Here is a 22,400-nt window from a genome sequence, read left to right on the forward strand (position 1 = left end):
AACTCAGATGCACGTTACACAAAGTTTATTTTAAATTTTTTTTCCATTATTATTTGGAATTAGGATTATTATAGACCCAAATATCCATGCTCCAAGTAGTTTTACAGGAGGTACATTTACTCGAGAGGACCAGTGTTCATTTAGTTAACACAATAAAATGGGGTGTATGGCTCTGTAGCGCCCTCTGCTGTCTTTCTACTGACACTGCAGAGAGACACTCTTTTCAAAGAGCAGTGGTAAAGACCCAGAATTCTTTATGACAGGATTTTAAACGGAATTAAACATTGTTTCCATGGGAAATTGCGATTTCTGACATGCGATTTTTTATATTTATTGTAGTTGAGGTTTTTAGAAGTAGATTTTATTATAGTAGCTGATTTATTTAAAGTACTGTAACAATTAATATTTTAGCTCAACAGTCTAATAAAGTTTTTCACGTAATGAGTCAAACAGGGCGGTGTTTGGGTGCTGTCCTCGCGCCATGAACAGCAGATGGCAGCAGAGCCCCATTTCACCGCCGAGAGGTACATTTAATTATATGGTTGGTTAGTGTAACTGCTGCATATTGGCCGTGTGTCCTCCTTGTGAAACTGACATATATTCTAAAAAAACACTGCGTCAGGCTTTGGCTTCGGGGTGATGCAGCGTAAACATACTCTTTGTTTTTCATTCGTGAAGAACCAATGAGGAGCCGCGTTTCAGTCCCCACCTCCTGTCAACAGACGATGAGGACCAATAGGAGCAGAGGATAGACAGGCGAGCGGAAAAAGAACAGAGCCGTGTATAAGCAAGTCTGCTTGGTGCAGACTGCTCTGCTTATTTATATATGGTGAAATGAAGTCAGACTACATTTAGTGGAGATGTTATCCCTCAATTTAAGTGGAGAAAATGGAAATGACAAGAAATACAATAAATGTATGATATATTGAGGTTAAGTGCATATTTGGGGAAAAAAATATCTAATGCATTTAAAGGTCGTTCCTTCATCAAGTATGCATAAACAATGTTGTGCAAAATGTGTTTTATCTGAATATCAGAGGCTCCGTGAGCTTAAAAAACTCTAGGAACAGATATGGGAGGGTTGCGTCAGTGTACGGCTCTGGCTGCTCGGTGTAGTTGGTAAATAAGGTTTGACCTCGTGGTGGAGAGAGAGAGAGAGACAAACTGGATTAAACGCTGCCAGCAGACGAAGCAGCAGCAGGAGGAAGAAGAGGAGGGCTACCCACAAACAACCAGCAACTCCTGCTGCTACCAAATAAATCTCCCAAACCCCGAGAACGTCCAAACACATCTTTAACAAACAAATATATTGATTAATTTGACTCGTCCTCGCCGTTGACCTCGTCTGACAGTTGGAGAGATAAGCGGGGACGTTGCTCGACAGCTGCAGGTGAGTCTCACGAATGCTACCACAGATTATTAGCATGCATTAGCTGGTCAATATGCGCAGTAATGTGGGATTTTTTTCCACATTAGTCCTGTTATAATCCCGTTCTCCGTTGCTTCGACCTCCAACTGCTTGAACGTGCCAAATCCTCTGCAGCGCGTGCTGACGTGACGCCGTCCATGTCTGCTCTGCTACTTCTGCAAACTTTACCCGAGGAGCGGGAATATACTCCTCAAAAGAACCTTGTACTATTTATTAAACCAGCAAACAGGTTTTTAACCTCAGTCATTTGAAGCAGCTGTAATGTTAGGTTTAATAATGACCTGATAAAAACATGGCACGCGTTTGTTATTGTAGAGGCTCGTGGCAACACGCCCACGAGGAAGTTAATAAACACAGATTTTAAATGGGCCACTTATGTTGGTTTCAAGGATTTATGATGCGAAACTGTCATAAAGTGAAGTGAAACTATAGTACGCTTGTTTCAGTTCACTTAGGGTGAGAGTAAGCTTGTTGAGTAACTTTTAATGTCTAAAATGAGCTTTAATTTGTGAGCTGTTGATACTTAACCTTACTAATCTTTAGCTTTTGGGCATAAATATTTTGATTTTTTTTTAGTTAATCTTCACCTGATAACCTTTCAAAAGTTGGAGTACTAATAAAATGTGTATAGACAGTGTATGTACTTTTACAAAATGGATATAGTATCTGCATCTTGTGTGAATGTGTAAATAATACACAATTTGCATGTGTGTGTATAGTGTGTAAATGAATTAATGGTGGGATGTATAACATTCTTCACCATTCTAAGCCTGAATTATGTTATTAACATTAAGTAAAGTATGATCGTGTATTAGGAAGAAGAAATTTAGCACAGAAATGCTAAAGAAACAGTCTGTTAGAGGTCATTTAATTAGTGAGTCCTTTTTTAAAGAGCACTGACAGTGTTGTTTTTTTAACTTAAATGTGTCAAGCTGAACCTTGTTTGCAATTTTTTTAATAACCTAATTTATCCATAATATTTTCTTAAACTCAAACTTTGAAATCGTCATCAAAAAACTATTAGTTGCCATTCTATAATAGTGCTTGTTGGGCTTCACCCCTCTGTTGGTTTTACTCTTGTCGTAGTTACAGAAGAACCACAGCAATATTCCATTATTTGAACTGTAGCAATATTAGTTTTCTTATTCATTGCAGGGTAATGGATCCGTTGGCCAACAATGTACCATATCCAGCATCACTACCTTAAATGACACAGTTCTTTTGGGGGTTTTACAAGAACTGTTTCTGATTTGGCAATTCACTATAAAAATACCAGACTTTCTTTAAGTTGGAGGAAACATGGTTTTAGTCACGTATCCCCTGTTACTGGTGGTGACTGCTGTGGTGGTGAATCACCTCTGCCTGGAAATGAGAGAAAGTTTTGCCACCTTTGAAATCAGGATCAGTAGTTAGAGCAGTGACAGAAGGTTTGCCATGAGTATTCCTGAACAGTATTCAGATATAGATTTCACTCATGCTGCGATGCCTGGCTCTTTTAATAGCAGTGAGTCACCAGCAGTAGAGTCCAGGCAACAACTGAGGCTTTGGTGTATTGTATTCACCATGCAGTTTGTGTACTTTAAAAATACCTTGCAGTGACCTTTTGACCACTGAGCATTAAAACTGACCTTTTACTTCTCCTCTGCTTGTATATTTTTATTCAGTTAGTATCAGTAGATAAGCCTCTCTCCTGTTTCTGATGGTTAAGTTGTTCGCAGTGGTGGTGCAGAACGCAGCTTGTTTACACCTTCATAGGAAACACACCCACAGTGACAAATGGGAAGTTGCTCAATATATTACATTAAGCAATAACATAATCCTCTCCCAATAGTATCAGGTTTTGCAAGTGACATTTAATCCTGCAGAAATGCACAATGATTACAGTATGTGTTGTTGTAGCCATGCAGCATGCAGTTTAAGATTCTGCAGCCCTGCATGCATATTTGTGTTAGTAGGCGTCTTAGCCTTCGTACAAACTTGCTATCTTACCTCCAATTTTACTAGAAGATCATGCAGGATCTTGCTGATATAATGTGCTGTCCCAGCACTTTTATAATTGTTATAAAAATAACAATAATAATATGAGAAATGACATTCCATTGATATTTTATACATGCCGGTACCTGTAGTCTGTGTGTAAACACCTTTTAAAGACAGGCCCGTTTGCATTAACATCCATAGAAACAAATGGCAATGTAACAAGACAGCGTTAAAAGACATGCATAAAAGCAATTCAAAGAATTATAACAGTGTAAAAAAGACTAAAGGCTAAAATAGACTAAAACAGATTCAACAGTAGAATAGAAAGGAGTGGATATAAAGTGTAGTGATTTAATTGAATGCAGGGGCTTTTTAATGATTTAATAGTGTTGGAGCAGACAGTTAGTTCCAGATATGTGATGCATGAAAACTAAACGCTGCTTCACCATTTTAAGTTTGGACTGTTAGGACATCAGGCAGACATGTTTCAGACGATCTGAGAGGACTGGATGGTTCATAACGGAGCCGCAGTTCAGAAAGATTTTTGACCTTTCACCTATGTTAGTGCTTAATAAACAAACAGGAGTTTAAGGTGATGACCAGACACAAAGTAGTCCCCCTGTGTCAAATAGGATTCAAATTACGTTACAGGTGTGTCAAAGTGTACAGCCCAGCAGTCTGTCTAGTGTAACGTTGTGGTGAACAGTCTAAATGTATCCATTAGTGAGTTTTATAGATTTTTCTTGTGTGTAATATCTGCAGCTTTGAGGACATGTGGGAAATAGCCTGTAGGCAGAATATCAAGGCAGCCGGAGGAGGATTAAATTGTTGCACAATATTCTCCAGGGTTTAATAGCTAATGGGATCAAACCGTGTCATGGTAATCGAATTGGTTTTAAGTGGATACAAGGACAGTACAGACTTGATATGCAGGAGGTACCGGCTCATCCAATTTTCTCAAGTTTGTTAGTAAAGAAGGCAAATTAATTGCTTGATTTAGTGGACAAAAGTTCAGGGGGTTAAAACACAGGAGATTTCAGCAGGTTAACGGTAGCATATAAGGCATGTGCGTTATTGCTGGTTTATTTGTTTTTGCCACTTTTTTTTATTCTTATTTTTGTTCTATCAACGTACGATTACCAAGATTTTCCATAACATTTGTTATTACAGACTGACACCCAAGTGGGGGCGGGCGTTCAGGGATTCCAAAGAAAGCACAGTCCTGATCAGAAAGCGTGACATCAGCTGCCAAAGCATAAAAATGTTAAGAAATGTTGGAGAGTCCAAAATGGGCCCATTATTGTGTGTGGGCTTTGTCACGTGCTGAGTCAGCCCATAGTTATCCATAATACAATACAGTTCTTAGTGCTGCTCTTCTGAAGGATTAAATCACCAACACCAATACTGACACGAGGAATTCAACTGAAGAATTCACCGATTCTGTTTTGGGGAGCACTGTGCGCAGTCACGAGACGAAATTATAGCTCAAAGCTGCAGACAATGAGATGGACATGAAGAAAATATCCACATCCCTGCGTGAAATGTTTCTCATGTCTATTTCTATTAAAGCTTTACTCTGGCTGCTAATCCTTTGTGTCACAAAACACACCAACCCCTGTCTTCAGTCCGCTGTCTCAAATACACAGAGCAGCCCTAAAGGAGGACAGATGACCCACTTACTGACTCGCTGTGTGTATGTGGCAGCAGCACACACACACATTTTGCTCCCACTCTTTCAGCAACGGCTTTTTCCATTGGCCCGAATCCCAGCCGAGCTGTGTCGAAGCACGTTGTCACACCCACAAAGCAGCACCTGTATCGTAGCACGCTAACAAACACACTCAGAAGTGCTGCAGACTGTAACAGAGAGGTATGTAGAGGGTGGGAGCTCCGTTGTTTAGATTACAGCAGGGGAGGTGAGAGGATTGAGCTGAGCTTTTGTGTCCTCAGTGGATCTTAAGTGAACTTTACGACTATTATAACATTAATGTTTAATCTAAGTGTGTTGTTATGTGCCGTTTGTTATCAGCTTGTCATAACTATTTGTTAAAGACACACCAGATTCATTCTCGTAATGACATGTTTAGATTTTATGGATATTTTTAGGTTCTATCAGTCGGGGAAAGAAACTGTGAAAAGTAAAGTGTGCCGGCGACCTCGTACATGAACCAAAACGTGCACACATGTCGGCTCATGTGCATAAATAGTTCCCCCCTCCCCACCCGCCAGTTTCCAGTGACATTTTCAGATCCAGTTCTGGCCCACAAACGCATATCTTCACAGCACACATGCATGCACAACATTCCCCCTTTCCTTTTTGTGTGTGTGTGTGTTGCTCACGCAGGGACGGCAGGTCGTGAGTATTTTTAGACAAAGTATTAAAGTCATCCCAAGATGTGACAGCTGTGTGAGTTTGTAAGTGTGTTCCTGTTTGGCAGCAGAGTGTGTTTATTTCTCCCTCCGTTTGTGTTCTTGTGTGTGTTTGTCCCTGCTCCTTTCATCTTTACTGACAAGTTCACGTCACACATTCAGATATCTGACCTCACATTCTCTCTGTGAACAGTTTGTACCTCTCCACTGTACCAGAGCTACATATATAGAACTAGATGTTACATAACTGAAGGTGTTTTTGAATAAGAAAAAACCCTGTGCTTCTCTCTCGTCTCTGTAGTCATCATGGCGGGTGATATGATGTTGCTGATGCGAGGCTTGGCTAAGTTGAGCCAGGCGATCGTAGAGACTCAAAGCACAACCCTGCGCAGTGGAGCAGGTAAGATATGTCAACACGTTTGATTCCTACGTTTTAAACAATACACCTGTTTTTCCCTGTTGGTTACTTTTCTGAAACTTTATTATATTATGGAAGTTAAAATGTCAGGACTTATCTAAGAGCTACCGTTGAATGACTTGTTAGCCTTTAATGTCATTAAAGGGCCAATTCGCCGATTTTCAACCTCAGTCCTATCATGCTATTATAGCGAGCTAATGCCATTATGGGAGGAAAAAAATGCTTTGGCTCTGTGCCTTTGGAGGACGCTATCCGCTTCTCCAATGGGCCCTGAAAAACCTCCACCAGACTACGTAAAACGCGTCATCTGGCAGAGGCCAGGGAGCTCGCTAAACTACACTTCCTCAATGTAGGAAGCCCGACTCCGATGTCATGTCTCGTTCAAAATCATCAGTTTGAAATGTAGACTGCAGACCTAAAGATTCTTTAGACGATCCACCGGTATATATATATATTCACTCCAGCTTCTCTTGCTGGGCCCTTCCTTTAAGAGGGAGGGGCGCAATGCACGCTGGGAGTTGTAGGACTGTAGAACGGGCGAAACCACAAGCTGTTTGTACAACTTTGTCCACAACTATGGCGCCAATTTCAAATATTATTGCTTCTATCGATTACAGAGAACACCAGCTTTGATTGAGGCTTTTTCCAGCGGTGACCTGCTCCTTTAAACATTTAGCTAACTTGCTCACTAGCTCAAGTTATGATAGGCTAGCTTGTGATAAGCTTTACATGTGGGTTGATAAGTCATTTTTAGTAAAAATGCTAGCAAGGTGAAGAATTTTTATCCAATTATTAATTGTTAATAAATATTTGTTTTGTACTTTTTTAGCCTGTTTAAAATATGTCTTAAATATGTTAAAACCTGTAGGTTAGCTAACATGCTAAGACAAAGACAGAACATTGACTTGCGGCTAAGGTTACCAATTAGCTGTAAGGTTATGCTAGCAAGAATTTTCAGCTTAAATGTCATCATACAATGGGGTTTCAAAAAAGAAGCTAGTTAGTGATAGTTCCACACACAAAAATGCTTATACAACATTTATCTCAACATCAATCTGATTTCCTTGTGTAAGTTTGGTGTTTAAATATAGTCAGATTTTTCATGTGTTTCTGTTTCCAAACAACAGATTATTTTGCTGTAGGCGGAGTCAGTCTTGTACTAAAGAGCTAATATTTTGTTCTTTGTAACCCAGGAGTCCCAGGGGTTGGTGCTGCAGTCCAAGGTGTCCAAGCCGCTGCTGAGCAAGGCCTCTCTGCCGCCATGATGAAAATGCAGGTGTGTTCATGTGCATGTGGAAATACTAGTTTGGAAATTGGCAGCATAGTGTGGCACCGTTAAAGAACTGTACATTTAATGTCAAAAGAACACTGAGTATGTTTTCATTTTGTAAGAGTCTTTGTGTATGTGTTGGTACAGGAGATGTCAGGCCAGCAGCAGACCTCTACATCAGAGTCAGAGTTTGACTTTCCTCATGATGAAAGTGAATTTGCAGCTTCAGAGTTCAGGGAGGACGGTGTGGACGTAACAGCAGATCATACAGCAAGTAGTGATGATGCAGGAGCAGGAGATTCAGGCCATGTCGGTGGGAAACAGTCGTTGTTTGAGGGATACAAAGATCCCAGCAAACAGTTCAGCAGTCACACCAGATCTTACCACCAAGATGCCAGGTATCTCTTCTTCAATTGCATTACAGTATGTATGTTTTTGCTGCTGTTTGGAGGATAAATGCTTTAGTTATGGCAGAAATCTCATTGTACTTTATCCTTTCTACAGGCAGCAATGGGGACATCTTTACAGTCAGCATCACTTCAGTCAGATCAGGAGCTACCATCAGGACCCGACTACAGTCGGAGGGCTGACCGCTGAAGACATCGAGAAAGCAAGACAGAGCAAGAGAACGGAGATCAAACCACACAAACAGATGGTAAATACATCTCCTCAGTTCCTTTTCTCAACACACAGACATTGATGCAAATATTTACCTTTCCTTACAAACTTAAAGAGAAAAATCTCCCTTTTTCTTCAGCTGAGTGAGAGAGCCAGAGAGAGGAAAGTGCCGGTGACTCGGCTCGGCAGACTGGCAAACTTTGGAGGTACAGTGACAGAAATCTTTGTCTGAGTCTTGGCTGGTTTAAAGTCTGTTTGTCTGACTGTATCTGTAGGTTTGTGTGTCTGTTTGCAAGCCGTTTTTCTGTGGATACATACATTTCAGTCTGTGCGGTGAGTAAAAAAAAGGTTCTGAATCCTCTTTCCAGTGTATAGAGCGGATGTGTCTTAATAGATCCTGCTCCTGAGTTAATATTTGTGTTGCGAAGCACAAGAGGACATCAAACACAATGTGGATTCTCTCATTAAGTCTTATAAAAATAGACACAAAACTGAGCAGCCAAAGCTGTCTAAACTGATCTTAACCATGTAATCCTTAGTCTAACTGTAACTTAAGCTGGGGTCACAGGGTTCAGAGCAGTTGGTGTTGTTGTGTCACTGCATCTTCTCAAAGTCTGTGCAGCTAGTAATGTCAACACCACTGAATATATACAGTATGTACAGACATAAATGAAGGCAAACAAAAACAAGTGAATGACATGAGAGAAACATATCAGACAGCAATGTGACTAACATGAGTGTCAGACCTTGAAGTGACACTTAAACAAACACCCCTAGAAATTAGGTCGACTGATCTGGCCTTCAGTAATGGACCTGGGCTGCTGCCCAGATAAAAGCACTCCCTGATAGTCGAGTACATGAGCACTTTGGCCATAGTAGTGGTAAAATCTGTGTGACTTTGTAAGTTAATCTTCTGTTTGAACATGGTCTCTCTCTCTCAATATGTCACACCTTTCTGTAAGGTGTGACATATTTAAGACCCGCTCCAGTGAAAATCAAGTATTTAACCTTGTAAACATCTCCATGTGGTGTTCTTCATGTGCTGCTCTTATATGAGGGACAACATAAGCAGTCATCTCCATGGCTGGGCCTGTCTGCTTTTAAACTGCAGTGTACCAAGGACAGGCTGAACAGCGCGTTTTCAGATTGGCAGGTTTGAGACGTCACAAACCTAAGGAGCCAATCCCGTTAATGGACGGGGTGATGCTTTTTCATATCATTATGTGTAACCTATGGCAACCACTTTGGAGATGTGCGAACCAGCTGTATCCGTCATCGTAATTTTTGCAAACTCACTCCTGACTACTAACATCAACGTTACTACTACTAATTACTACATTTCAAGCTAGCTAAGTTTCAACAAGCTGCCGCTAAACGATGGCAGAGACGGATTTTGTTTTCAGCGGAGGGGGCGGGGCCTATGTAGATTCGGTCATTTTTAATGAGGGAGAAGGAGGAGATGCCTGTGGAGGATTTTTACAAGGTAATTAAACATATTTTGCAGAAAAAACACAATTTATTATTTCAGCAGAGCATTTGTAGCTGGTCTTTAAAACAAAAAATACTCCTGTAATACTCCTATAATTTCAATATACAAAAAACCTCCAAATTATTATGAAACTAAAAATGTGACAGATGTAAACATGGGTGAAAAACTAAAAAGTCTTATAATGCATGCCCCCTTTGTGATTATCTTTGATTTTATTTACATGTCAGTTAGTACTAAATATATTGATACGTAATATTGACATAGAAGTTGTTTAAGGCAGGCACTAAAATGTGTTTCTTCATGTCTAAAAGTCGTATCCAGAGAGGATTATTTTTCAGCGTTTAGGCAAAAATGTTCACACAAGCAAAGCCAGAGCTCACAACTAGCCTCAGATGCAGCTTTACATGACGGGTACGAGCTCGTATGTCAGCAGGTTGTTGTTCCACTGAACTGACCGAGGGAAAACAGTGCACAGAAGTGAACTCCGAGCAGAGCCTCAGATGAGTCACACCAGACCGCCAACACAAATATATAAAGCAGAATTTTAGCTGCTTCTCGGCCAAACAAACGGGACTTCTTCAGGCTACAGTGAGACAAAACAAAGCAGAGCGGGGTTGGTTCAGCGTGTTGACAGTGGTAACATTCAGAAGGTGTCGCTGAGGGGAGGAGGAATGTGGCCTCAACCTGTCCTTCACTCTCCTGTATGTGACAAAGTGATACAAGTTGTTCCTTCTCTTTCAGCTGTTAATTCACATCCTGAAGTGGGCACAGAGAACGCAGGTTTTTGGGGAGTTTAGATGTGAAACAAGCAGCAAATTAATTCATAGTTTCATAAATCTTTTAGCTTGTTTCCTGGCAACAGTGACTACTTCGAATGTTGAAGAAAAAGGACTGTATGTCTGAGCATTTCTGCTTCTAAATGAAGAAGCAGAACATTAGTGTCCAGCACTCAGTGTGTACACACTGGGCGGGCTACCTCGCATGATTGACAGACACGTGTGCTTGTTCTGGAAAAAAATGTGTCACTCAGAGATGCTGCAGGAAACGCTGATCCCTGTTTGGCTTGGAGCTGCACACATTATATCCCACTGATATGTAGTGGCATGATGCTTGCTCATCTGCTGCCTTACGTAAATTTACAACCTCTATATTAAATGTGCCGCTGCACTTTTGAAATCCGGAGTAACATGACGGAGTACTTCAGGAGTGAAAGAGGAGATAACGCTGTCAGGTTACACAAGGTGACATGTTCGGTTCACAGCTCAACACATTTCTGAGGAAGTGTTGCGAACATCCTCGTCCCCTCTGGTGCGTCCTGTCTCCCACAATAGAGGTGCTGACATGTTATTGACCGGCGAAGAAACGCTCAACTTGTATGCAATATTCTAAAAGCAGACTCCGTCCTGATTAGTGCGTCCACCGTTGGATCTCGGATTTGTCGCTTCAGAGACCGCTGACTAAATGATTATGTAATGCTGAGTTATATAAGGCAGAGACCAGGCTTGGAGGAACTCGCTCAAAAATAGTCCCTACCCCTGCAGGAGAACTGTTTCTTTTCCTTATCTTCCAAAATGCTGATTTATTTAATGACCGTCTGTTTCAGCTCTGTCTTTGCACACTTGATCAAAGGGCTCCTGTGAACATATTGTGTTTGTATATATGCTCTGTTGCGTATGCTGTTTTAAAAGGGAACATTCTTCAGAGGCAACAGATGCTTCATACAGTCAGTTTGTTTATAGACACCGCTGAACACAGGTGAAATATTCTGACAGCTTTATGGTGAAGGTGCCTTTGAGGCCGCTTACAGCCAGTCCACAGATTAACTCTCAAAAAAGATGGGGTTTTTTTCAGTGTCCCTGCCTGACTCTGTGCTTTTATGTCGCCTGTTTATATGCGTTTTTATTTGCATGTATAAAAAACAACTTAGGGGGGAATCACTAAAGGATTGCGCTGCTTTTGTGCCCACTAAGCCTTTTAGTATATCGGCCAACACGCCGATAGCCGATATAATTAACCGATAAAATAATGGGCTGCTGCATACTTTATTAAATGCCTGACCTCGGCGCAATGTCCCCGGCGCGAAGAAGACCTGCGCGGCGTAGCGTGATGACGTCACATGTGTCTACCTGCAGCATGAGAGAGTTAGAAGCCAAAATGTCCGTGGTGTGGAAGTTTTTCAAAGTGTCTGAAATAGATAGCAAAACTGCTATTTGCAACGACTGCTCAGCTTCGGTGATGTGAGGAGGAGCCAAGGCAAAGTCTTTCAACACTACAAACTTGATTAACCATCTGAAGACCCATCACCCCGACCGTTGTAACAAATGTTGTTAAAAGAATGTTAAAAGAGAGTTGATGATCTCTGCAATTAGGTGTGAGGGGAAAAAATATCGGTATCGGTAATCGGCTAAATGAGTTGTAAAATATCGGCATATCGGATATCGGAAAAAAATCTAATATCGTGCATCCCTTGGTTGAATGCACCCTAAAGTGCGCTGCGGAGCAAACAGCGTCTCTGTGCTCAGGTGCTGTTTGAGCGTAGTTAAATGAGTCATTATGCAAACTTTCGGGGGCAAATTTGTCCCCTTTCTATGCCTTGTGGCAAAAATCAGCTAATTCACAAGCACCAGTGCTAACAGCACCGCACAGTTATAGTGAAAACATGACCGCCTGCAGAGAGCTGGTGGTAACTGCAGCGCAGTATTATAAGGGCTGCCACGCTCTGAGTTTCCTGTGATCATGGCGACAAATCCACCATTTGTGTGATCAAAAACTTTATTTGTCTGTAAATACAGTGTGTTAATAATAATAATTTCTAATTATTATAATCAGGAGATCAATCAGTCCGGGGCTGTGTGAGGCTCAACCCCCGGCACACGGGCACGTTTTGTCCACATGTGTGGAGGACGGTCTGGAGCCGTTACACATGACGGGGATTATGGACGAGCTGCTGTTGCGTGCTTCTTTAAAAATGAAGCTGCGTTACAGACTGTGAAACTAGTAAACACCTGTCGAGTCTGGACTTTACAATACACTGTTAAAAGAGCTGCCCCCTCCTCTCCCTGCTCATCATCGATCTGCGTATGGAGTTGAGATCCGTCAGTGTGCGCTGGACTGATGCCAGAGAGAGTGGAGGTGCAGACAGCTTCTCTCCACAATCAGACACAAACTGCACAGATCTGCTTTATGAGCGTGTTTGCGCTCAGTGCAATTTGCTTTGTGAATCAGACCTTGAGACGGAGCAGATAGCGGGGGCAAATGATGCGCAACTTATGGAGCAATTCATTCTTAGTGAATTCCCCCCTTAATGTTCTGTTGTATTTGTGTTTGTATTTTAAGGTCACATCAACGAGTGTTTATCTGTTTCTCTCCTTTTGTTCGTTTCTATCAGGTCTGGCTGTAGGTTTGAGTATTGGAGCTCTGGCTGAAGTTGCCAAGAAGACCATCAGGCTTAATGGTGTGGAAGGTATCAGACTAACAACTAACTTCTTGTTTTTGTGTGTATAGAAAAACGCAGCACATAAATGCTCTAATAACGTAATTAATAAGACCACAACAGAGAGTTTTGAGCCTGTAAGGACATGTGTGTTTGTTTATAAATCATACAGGGATTTTGTAACTGGGTTCCTGTTGAATAATAGCCTTTTAAAAGCTGACATCCTTTGTCTGTACCCATCCCTCATGCGTGTTAGTACATGCTACACGCGCTCTGTTTTACAACACAGGGCAATTACGCCACCTCCCTCTCCAACCTTCCTCTTAAACAGACATGTCTTGCACTCTGCACAGCGAGCATGTTAATCTGAAAACAGAGCTAAGCTGAAACAGCGTACGAGCGTAAATCTGTGGCATTTGTGCGTCTGCTTGTGGCTGTGTGTGAGTTAATCCCAGCAGCGCTGCTCTCAACACACTCCTAAGTGTGTGCGTGGGTGAGGTAAATCTCTATTAAAGCCTCTGAAGGCTGCTTCAACACACTACCTGACGACCTACTGACACATATACGCAACGACACACACGTCTGCAGGGGTATGGAGGACGTAAACACGTTCCTTTGACTAATGCCAGATGACTACATAAAACAAAACATGTTACATAGTTTATAATGAACATAAAACTTTAGGCTATTTAGTTTGACTTTAGTGTTGGGACACTTGTGTTAAAGGAGGTTTTCCAATTTTCTATAAACCCGTAATTCTCTCTGTTTTGTGCTCCTGCAGGTGAAAATAAGAAAGGTGTTCTGGACTCGAGCCCCTTCCTGTCCGAAGCCAACGCTGAACGCATCGTCAGAACTCTGTGCAAAGTCAGAGGAGCCGCGTTAAAACTGGGACAGATGCTGAGTATTCAAGGTGTGTGACACCAACGTGCTTGAATCTGTGCAGAAAGGAAAGATGTAACAGACTGAGGTAAAGATAAAAAGAGGAATGAGAATCGGCATGGAAGAGAGAAGGAGACATAGAGAAAATAGAGGAACACGGAGTAGAGGGATGATTCAGTGAGACTGACTGACTGAATCCTGATGTTTCTTTCCATCAGCTGTGGAAGCCTCAGTTTTCCATCCTTATTAAGAATGTATTCTATGACTGTTGATGATAAAGGTATAATTATACACCTGTAGTACAGAAAAACCTGGATCAGGGACAATTGTCTGCAAAGAAAGTTGGCACAGGAATCTGTTGACTGTTGATCAGTGATTGCCAGGAGTCCAGATCAGGTCCACTCCTCCCTGCCAGCATGTTGCAGTCATGAACCAGCGAGGGATCGACAGAACGTTTAGAAAATGTGTGTCAGAGTTATGACATTAACACTGACATGTTACCTGCACACAGAAGCAAATATACAAGTTAAAATACGAGTTAATGCTCGGTCTTGTTTTGCACAGAAAGCTTAAACCTAGAAGGCCGGTGGCAGCAAACATCCTGGCACCGAACTTGTGCAGCCGGCTCGAGTATCAGCGTTACACATGGCTTATTTTGTTTATCGCTTGTGTACCCGCTGCCTGACCTTGGCTGGCGACCTTTGTCCTCTTACTTTCACATACTGAGGGCAGGACACGTGAGGGTAAACTTTACACAAGCAGTGAATTAAATGTAATAAGCCACAGAAACAGTAGAAGCAGAGGAAAGGGCATTGGCTGCAGCGTGCCTGCTAAACAGGTTTGAGCACAGCGGGTTGACCCTATGTGCATGTGTGTGGTTATTTGCAGAACTGGCACAGCACTTCTGTCTCTATGGTGGTGACATGGTGGTTGCTATGCATGGACAAAAAGGTCACATTAGTTTTCTAAAGCTGGACGCACACGTCACGACTATTATCATAGAGAGGGAGATTTATGGTCCCATAGAATAAAAGGCAGCTGAGGCCTTTGCAACATGAGCAGAGTACAGTAAATCTGTAGGATAAATGTCACTGCAGTGGTCTTTGCCCGCTGCAGTGACATTTATCTGTCACGGCCAACGTGACAGGGTGATTGTGCATTCAACCATTGTTCCCTTTAGCACCAGTCCAAAATAGTGTTAACCTTGAGGATTCTGACTGTTTAAAAACTTTTTAAACAAAGTTTGTAATTCTTCATAACAGCAGCAATATCAGCTGACAAAACTGACTGATGATAACTAATAATACACTTTAGTACCAACCAAGTAATTTGATTGGTCAAGAGGCATTCCATGAGTTCTGATATTGAGTATAACGGCACGGGGACTTTTAACCATATGTATCACTCCGCTTTAGGTGTTCTGAATTCTCTTAATCAACATTTTGTTGTCTAGATTGTAACAAACTTTCAAGCACAAAGAGGGTCATATTACCTTCAATAACATTTGAATTAAAGTATGAATTGTAACACAGACGTACACAAAGAAGAGAGTGTGCTGGAGAAGGGTTTGTTATGCTTGGCCACAGGCAAGTTTCAGCCAAGTTGCAGAACTAGTTGTGTTTGCGGAGACAAATGAACGATTAAATAAACAATAACAATCTATTGTTGCTTATTGCCGTTAACTACTTAATGCTGCTTGTAGAACTGTTGTATAAAAACAATATCACACTCCAGGTTGTGCTGTTGTACTGAATATCAGCACGCCTGTGATTAAATATGACCAAATCACAGCCCTGTTGATATTTAGTACATTAGTACTCCCTCTGGTGTGACATTGCAGAATTACACCAGTGATCTAAGTGGCTACACTTGACTTTAGACTGATTCTCTGGCTGGATTTTGACCATGATAAGTTATTAAACTCTGGTGTGTTTTTTTTTTTTCAGATGATGCATTCATCAACCCTCAACTCGCCAAGATCTTTGAGCGTGTAAGACAGAGCGCTGACTTCATGCCAATCAAACAAATGACGGTAAGAGTCTTTTCCTTTTGCTTGTTTTTTTTAATTTTTTATATATATATAAATATTTTCTGGTGATTACAATTGGAGGAGGTTCACAGATATAATTTCTACCTCTGCTAGTGTAACATTTACATCATCAAGAACACTATACATTCACTTTTAACTCCACCAGTGAAAGAATACATTTGACAAACTGCAAATCTTTTCCTAGATACAGACAATTTATTTAACTTAATATAAAAAGCCTCTAACACATCAACTCTTTGTGTCCGTTTACAGAAAGCGTTGAACAGTGACTTAGGTTTTAACTGGAGAGACAAGCTGGAGTCGTTTGAGGAGCGTCCGTTCGCAGCTGCGTCTATCGGCCAAGTTCACCTGGCGAGGATGAAGGACGGCAGAGAGGTGGCCATGAAAATACAGGTAGGGTGTGAACATGTCTGTGTACACAGCACATTCCCATGTTATCATGTTAAACACTGTAACTACAGTGCCTCTCGCATGTGTTTGCCTCCTCTATTTCTGACTTTAGACACTGGATCATTTCAAAACATAAAACAGGGGCATTACAGCATTTTAAAGTGAGATTATACATTCAAACAAAATAGAGATTCATGTTTCTTCTTCTGTGTTTGTTTATGCGTCTCCAGTACCCCGGTGTGGCTCAGAGTATCAACAGTGACGTCAACAACTTGATGACAGTGCTGAATATGAGCAATGCCCTGCCTGAAGGTACACAACCAGAGAAACTCTCAGTCATGCAGGAAACACAAGCGTGTTTACTTTGTAAATCATACACAAACAACACACACAGGCTTGATTACACACATGCTTCACTCACTTCCCCTCCGCTCCTGTGAGTTAATCACTCTTTACAGATAATTTAATTGGCATGTGACAGCTTGACTGACGTTCTCTTCCTGTTTGTTGTCGTCTTTGTCTCCCTCTAGGTCTGTTTCCCGAGCACCTGATAGACGTGATGAGGAAAGAGCTAGCGCTGGAGTGCGATTATATCAGAGAAGCCCAGTGTGCAAAGAAATTCAGGTGAGTTGCAAATCTGAACGTCTAACTGAACTTTTTCTTTCAGTTGCTTTTGAATGAAAGATAACAAATGCAGGTTTGTTGCTGTATTATTTATTTGTTGTTGCAAGATGAAATGTATTCCAAAAGCAAGAACAGGGTCTGCCTACTCACTTAACAGCTTATCTGTGTAAACAAAAAAAACAAAAAAAGCTGTCAGTCTTCAACTTAAACCAGCGAGCTAGTTGCACAAGATTGGCAGGAAGGTAGTTGGATAAATGTAGCGATGATAACAATGCACTGCGCTCCTCTCCTCCGCCCAACGCTCTATAGTGATCTCGTTCTGCAACAGTCAGGTAGCAGTAAATGTTTAAGTGTTTTGGGGGAGGGGATTTGGCATTTTTTTGGTTCCTAGTCCGAATCCTGGTTCAGACGAAGTGGGCCTTTCTGTTTCGAGTTTGCATGTTCTCCCCGTACATGCATGGGTTCCCTCCGGGTACTTCCTCCCACAGTCCAAAGACATGCTCGTTAGGTTCATTGGTGACTCTCAAATTGCCTGTAGGTTTGAGCGTGAAAGGTTGTCTGTCTTTATGTGTCAGCCCTGGTTCAGGGTGTACCCCGCCTCTCGCCCAATGACAGCTGGGATAGGCCGCAGCCCCCCACGACCCTGAATAGGATAAGCGGTGTAGATGATGGACGGATGACTGATTGGTAGAACAGTAGCTTAATCGTGCTGGTTTCTCCAGCTTTAATTTTGTGTTGTTTATTATAGCTTGATATTACCTTTGCTGCAGTTACCACACATGTCAGAACAGACGCTCACGTTAAACTCAAATCACATATACAAACACAGGTTCTCATTTATTAGCCTAAGTTAGCTTTTTTCCATTCTTTTGTTTAATTATCATATATTTCTGCAATGTCAAAACAACTGCAGTGACCGGCCAACTAAATATAGGTTTCAACTGTCTTATTTGTCATCACTTGTCTGACCCAGGGAGCTCTTAAAGGACCATCCGTTCTTCTATGTACCAGAGGTGATTGAGGAGCTGAGCAGTAGCCACGTCCTGACCACAGAGCTGGTGCCTGGGTTTCCCCTGGACCAGGCCGAGGGCCTCACACAGGACCTCAAGAACGAGGTACAGACAGATGAAGAGGCCTATAGATATTTAGCTGACTGTTTGGTGCGTTAATCTGGAAAGGAACATGTTATTTAATGTCTTCAGAGGGTTTGTTGTTTAACAGAAAAGGTTTCTTTTTGACCGCTGCTTCTGCCTCCACCTGTTTCCTCTATATCCAGTTTTGTTTTCTCAGCAAGCACCTGCCTTCCTCCCCCAATTAAGACGTGCAAAATGAACATAATACAGCGTTCATTATACCAGTGAACAACAACAGAACTAATATACGTTTGTTTCTGTCTCAGATCTGTCTGAACATCCTGATGTTATGCCTCAGAGAGCTGTTTGAGTTCAGATACATGCAGACCGACCCAAACTGGTCCAACTTCTTCTACGATCCACAGACACACAGGGTGAGTCCCTCTACAGGCTAAATATATCAGTTGATAGAGTGACTTTTACTATGAATAATAATAATAATAAGACCGTTAAAGAAGTAATCATTTGGTTGGATGTCTTTAGGTAGCGCTGTTGGACTTTGGAGCCACAAGAGGATTTGATTTGAGTTTCACGGATGTCTACATAGAGGTAAGAGCAGCGATCCTCATTTAATGATAATCCCGATGTAGTGATAATGGCTGTTTTATCTTGTGTTTTAACTTGCATTGAATCATTACAGCTACAAGTGTATTGCCTTGCATAAGATGTTAAGATATTAAAACTTATCGGTCGGGCCGATTATCGGCGCCGATATTTGGCATTTTGACGCCTCTCTGTCTGCAGTCACTACTCTGTCTGCAGCGTTGTCCCACCCACAGCACTGATTGGTTACACGCAGAGCCATGGCACGGGTAACAGCCAATCAGCAGTGAAAGCTGTGCATGCATAGTGCTCACACACACGGCGGAGAGGAGAAAAAGTTCATTTCTTTGCAAATTTTATTCAACTTTGTTTTATTTACTTAATAAAACTTCAGGAAGTTATTTATTTATTTATTTAAATTTTCAGTTAACTTTATAAGAGATGCTTCTGACCCTGGGAACTCCCTGCGCTTTTTGTTTGTTTGTTTAATAAACATATGCTTAAAGGCATTTAAACAAAGTTAAGTGTTGGAGTTTGTATTATTCAAAATTTTGACGCCAATATTTTCACTTTTACTGCAAATGAATATCGGCTCCAAATATCGGTTATCGGCCTCCTTGACTAATAATAATCGGTATCGGTATCGGCCCTGAAAAAACCATATCGGTCTATCTCTAATTAAAACACGGCTCTGAGATGGAGAGAAGACAGTGGTTACATTTAAAATCTGTTTGTCGTTGTAGGTCATCCGCTCGGCTGCAGTGGGCGACAGAGAGGGAGTTCTGAAGAAATCCATTGAGATGAAGTTCCTGACTGGCTATGAGTCTAAGGTAAATACTAACTTATCTTACTGTCTACATGTTTGTCTATATATAAACCATCTCTACAGAACATATCATTCAGATAACAATGATTGAGTTGTTGTCACTTTAGTCCCTAAAAACAGGCTCTAACTTCTTTGTCCGAAATAGCTCTGCAACAGTCACATGTCGCAGAGCATTACAGCTTAGCTGTCTGTGCTAGAAATGGTTGATAATGTATAATAATCTTTAGTTATCAGTTCAAAAAGCAGCCTTCTGTGTTCCTTTGAAAAGTGGTATTGTTGCAAAACCCTCCTAGAAAAGGTCTTTTTTTCTATCCATCTCAAAAATGTACTGTATCGGCCACCATGTCCGTAATCTGTGAGTTTCATTGTCAGTGTCAAAAATCCCATATCGACTGGGCTCCACCAAATTAGCAGTCCGTGCCTTAATAGTTGAGACTCAATGTGCCGTGTGTTTTTGTCTCTCTCTGTCCAGGCGATGATAAATGCTCATGTGGATGCCGTGATGATCCTCGGGGAGGCCTTTGCCTCCACAGACACCTTCGAATTCGGCTCCCAGTCCACCACCGAGAGAATCCACAACCTGATCCCCGTGATGCTCAAACACCGGCTCACCCCGCCTCCCGAGGAGACGTACTCGCTGCACCGTAAGATGGGAGGATCGTTCCTCATCTGCTCCCGGCTGAACGCCAAGCTGCAGTGCAATGACATGTTCCAAAAGGCATATCAGAAGTACTGGGAAGGCCGCACGCCGCCGTCTCAATCAGCCTAAGCCGATCACAGGTGATTTGATGGACAGATCCTGGGGCCAATAGGCAAAGTGCAAATCAGCAGAGACGTCAGGGTAGAACTGCAGAGCAGACGCTGTGTTACACTTATCGCTCCCGTTTTGGGCAACCCAGCACGATGAGTGTTTGAGAGACACTTCTACATATTTACAACAGTCATTTCGTATTGGTACGGGAGCAGCAGCTTGGCATCTGGAGTGCTTTATACGGCCCTGAGAAAAGAGACTGAGAGGGAAGGAGAGACGAACAGCGTCGGGTGTTTTAGTTCAGGTGTAAAATGAATGTAAAAAGGTTGGAATTTTATCTCTTCTCTCTCACGTTTGTCAACACGGTTCACGATTTGCTTCTAGTCTTTTGTCTTGTTGTGTTTTGTTGAACTTTTGGGGGATTGCACCAACTTTCCAAACTGCCATCTGCCAGAATTATCCTGTTAAATCAGGAAACAAAACTCTTCACAGTCACTAAATAACAGTGTTGTGACAGCATACGCACAGCATGATACGCAGTATTGACCATGACCAACATGTGTACATCACAAATATTTCTGTTACTTTTAGAGTAAGTTTGAGCACATTTACTACATATGAATAATGAAGCTAATGTAGCTGTTTGGATACAAAATCAGTGTTCAAGTCAGGATATTGCTCAGAGATCAAGTTCTGGTTAATTAAGCCATTTATAGACAATTTTACAACCTGGAATTTTAAAGAAATAACACACCAAAATGTCTGTCTATTATCTGGTATTTGTAGTGTTTATTCTGCATCATCCATCCAGACTTTAAAGGCTGTTTATAGCTTTTGCTTTGGGAGGAATCTGATGGCAGGGCATTGATGTAAACTATCAGACTGTTTTAAATGACCATTAATACGACATTCAAGGTCTCTATGTGTTATGCTTCTGCTGTAGATAATTTATTTCTGTCCTATTTGATGACTTGTCTGTCAAACAGTATGCATATAGGTCAGATTAAGCTAACAAAAAGTTAGCATTGTGGCTCTAATTTTTAAGTCAGATTCAGTTTAAGCACTAAAGCATGATTTTCCTCTATTCAACTGTTCGTAGATAACATAGAAATAAGACCCTGTGGATCCATGTTGCTATAAGACGATGAGATAGAAAGACTGAGGCCCGGACCTAAGCCATGAATGTTAATGAACTATAGAGACGGCAGAGGCTCAACCTGATATTGCACAACTCGGCTAGTGGGTTCACCTCGCTTCCACTGATCTCTCCACACCTCCTCGGGTGCGAAATCCTCCGTCACCTGGCTGCTGTGCGACTGTGAAAGTTGTCTCTGCTCCGCTGTGTGAAAACAGTTAGAAGGTGTGATGGTGTGAAGCTGAAAAATGTTTAAAGAAAAACAAAAAAAACAACAAGTTGCCTGTAGTTTCCAGCGGGAGATTTTTAGCTAGAAATGCCAACTTTATATTTCATATCAAGACTTGGTGAAAAGATGGTTTAAATTTTCTAATCGAAATGCGTTCTGTACTGAAAGATGTGATGAAGATGTATGAAAAGAGTAAATGTTTGATCTATACTTGTCATGTGGCTCCTTGTGGTTTTGTGTGTGTGATCTTTAATACTTTCAAACTAAAAGCACCAAATAGTGCGTACGTGCTGCTGACCATGTAAAGTGGCACTGTACTTAAGGAAGTTGTAATGTCTGTTTAAAGAGGAAAAACAGAATGCATGAGGGAGAGCTAGAAGGAGAGGTTGTCTTCCTTATTTAGCCCTGTCTTGGCCGGCGATGGGGGAACTGGCAGAGAGCCTGGGAAATGAGAACATGCAAATATAAAAAAATACCCAGGCAGATAAATCATGCCTATGCGCAAGGCAAAATAAAGTTTTCAAGAGGCTGATACTTCACACCTAATAGTTTTTGTCTGAATTTAATAAAATCCATTATTCACTCTTTGCCAACTACTCTAAAATTCAGGCCTTGTAAAGTCTAACTTCCAGCCTCTTGTAATTCATGTAAGTGTCCAGCAGGTGGTGCTGTTGTGCTTCCCCAAAACAGGCATCATTCCCCACCACAGAATAAAACATAGAGCCTGCAACCAGTCAGACAATTACTTCAAACTAATTCAGCTGCATTCACTGTAAGATGTTTAATCACGTTTTATTAGACACCATCCTGTCAGCAGCTGTGGGGGAAATTAG

General features: G+C 41.6%; 1 protein-coding gene across 2 annotated transcripts; it reads left to right on the forward strand.

Moving 5' to 3' along the window:
- Positions 1-1,189: 1,189 nt before the first annotated feature.
- Positions 1,190-21,784, forward strand: coq8aa (coenzyme Q8A, genome duplicate a). 2 transcript variants are annotated; one of them, XM_069657623.1, is made up of 17 exons: positions 1,190-1,390; positions 6,081-6,179; positions 7,391-7,473; positions 7,615-7,865; positions 7,972-8,122; positions 8,225-8,291; positions 12,963-13,037; positions 13,789-13,917; positions 15,833-15,918; positions 16,189-16,329; positions 16,557-16,638; positions 16,857-16,950; positions 17,924-18,065; positions 18,350-18,457; positions 18,567-18,632; positions 19,370-19,456; positions 19,925-21,784. In XM_069657623.1, the coding sequence occupies exons 2-17, from the start codon at positions 6,086-6,088 to the stop codon at positions 20,219-20,221; spliced, it is 1,953 nt and encodes a 650-aa protein (XP_069513724.1). In that variant the 5' UTR covers positions 1,190-1,390; positions 6,081-6,085; the 3' UTR covers positions 20,222-21,784. The 2 variants fall into 2 exon arrangements, with proteins under 2 accessions (XP_069513724.1, XP_069513725.1); XM_069657624.1 differs by having other exon boundaries at positions 12,963-13,028.
- Positions 21,785-22,400: the final 616 nt, after the last annotated feature.

This window comes from Semicossyphus pulcher, unplaced genomic scaffold (genome assembly GCF_022749685.1).
Source record: "Semicossyphus pulcher isolate SPU_LCO1_2020_fin unplaced genomic scaffold, fSemPul1.0.p SCAF_11, whole genome shotgun sequence".
Lineage (NCBI taxonomy): Eukaryota > Metazoa > Chordata > Actinopteri > Labriformes > Labridae > Semicossyphus > Semicossyphus pulcher.

Coding starts and splice junctions, on each gene's coding strand:
- coq8aa (XM_069657623.1), top strand. CDS start 6,086: ATGGCGGGTGATATGATGTTGCTGATGCGAGGCTTGGCTAAGTTGAGC. Junction 13,038..13,788: donor CAGGCTTAATGGTGTGGAAG/GTATCAGACTAA, acceptor GTGCTCCTGCAG/GTGAAAATAAGAAAGGTGTT. Junction 16,639..16,856: donor GAGCAATGCCCTGCCTGAAG/GTACACAACCAG, acceptor GTCTCCCTCTAG/GTCTGTTTCCCGAGCACCTG.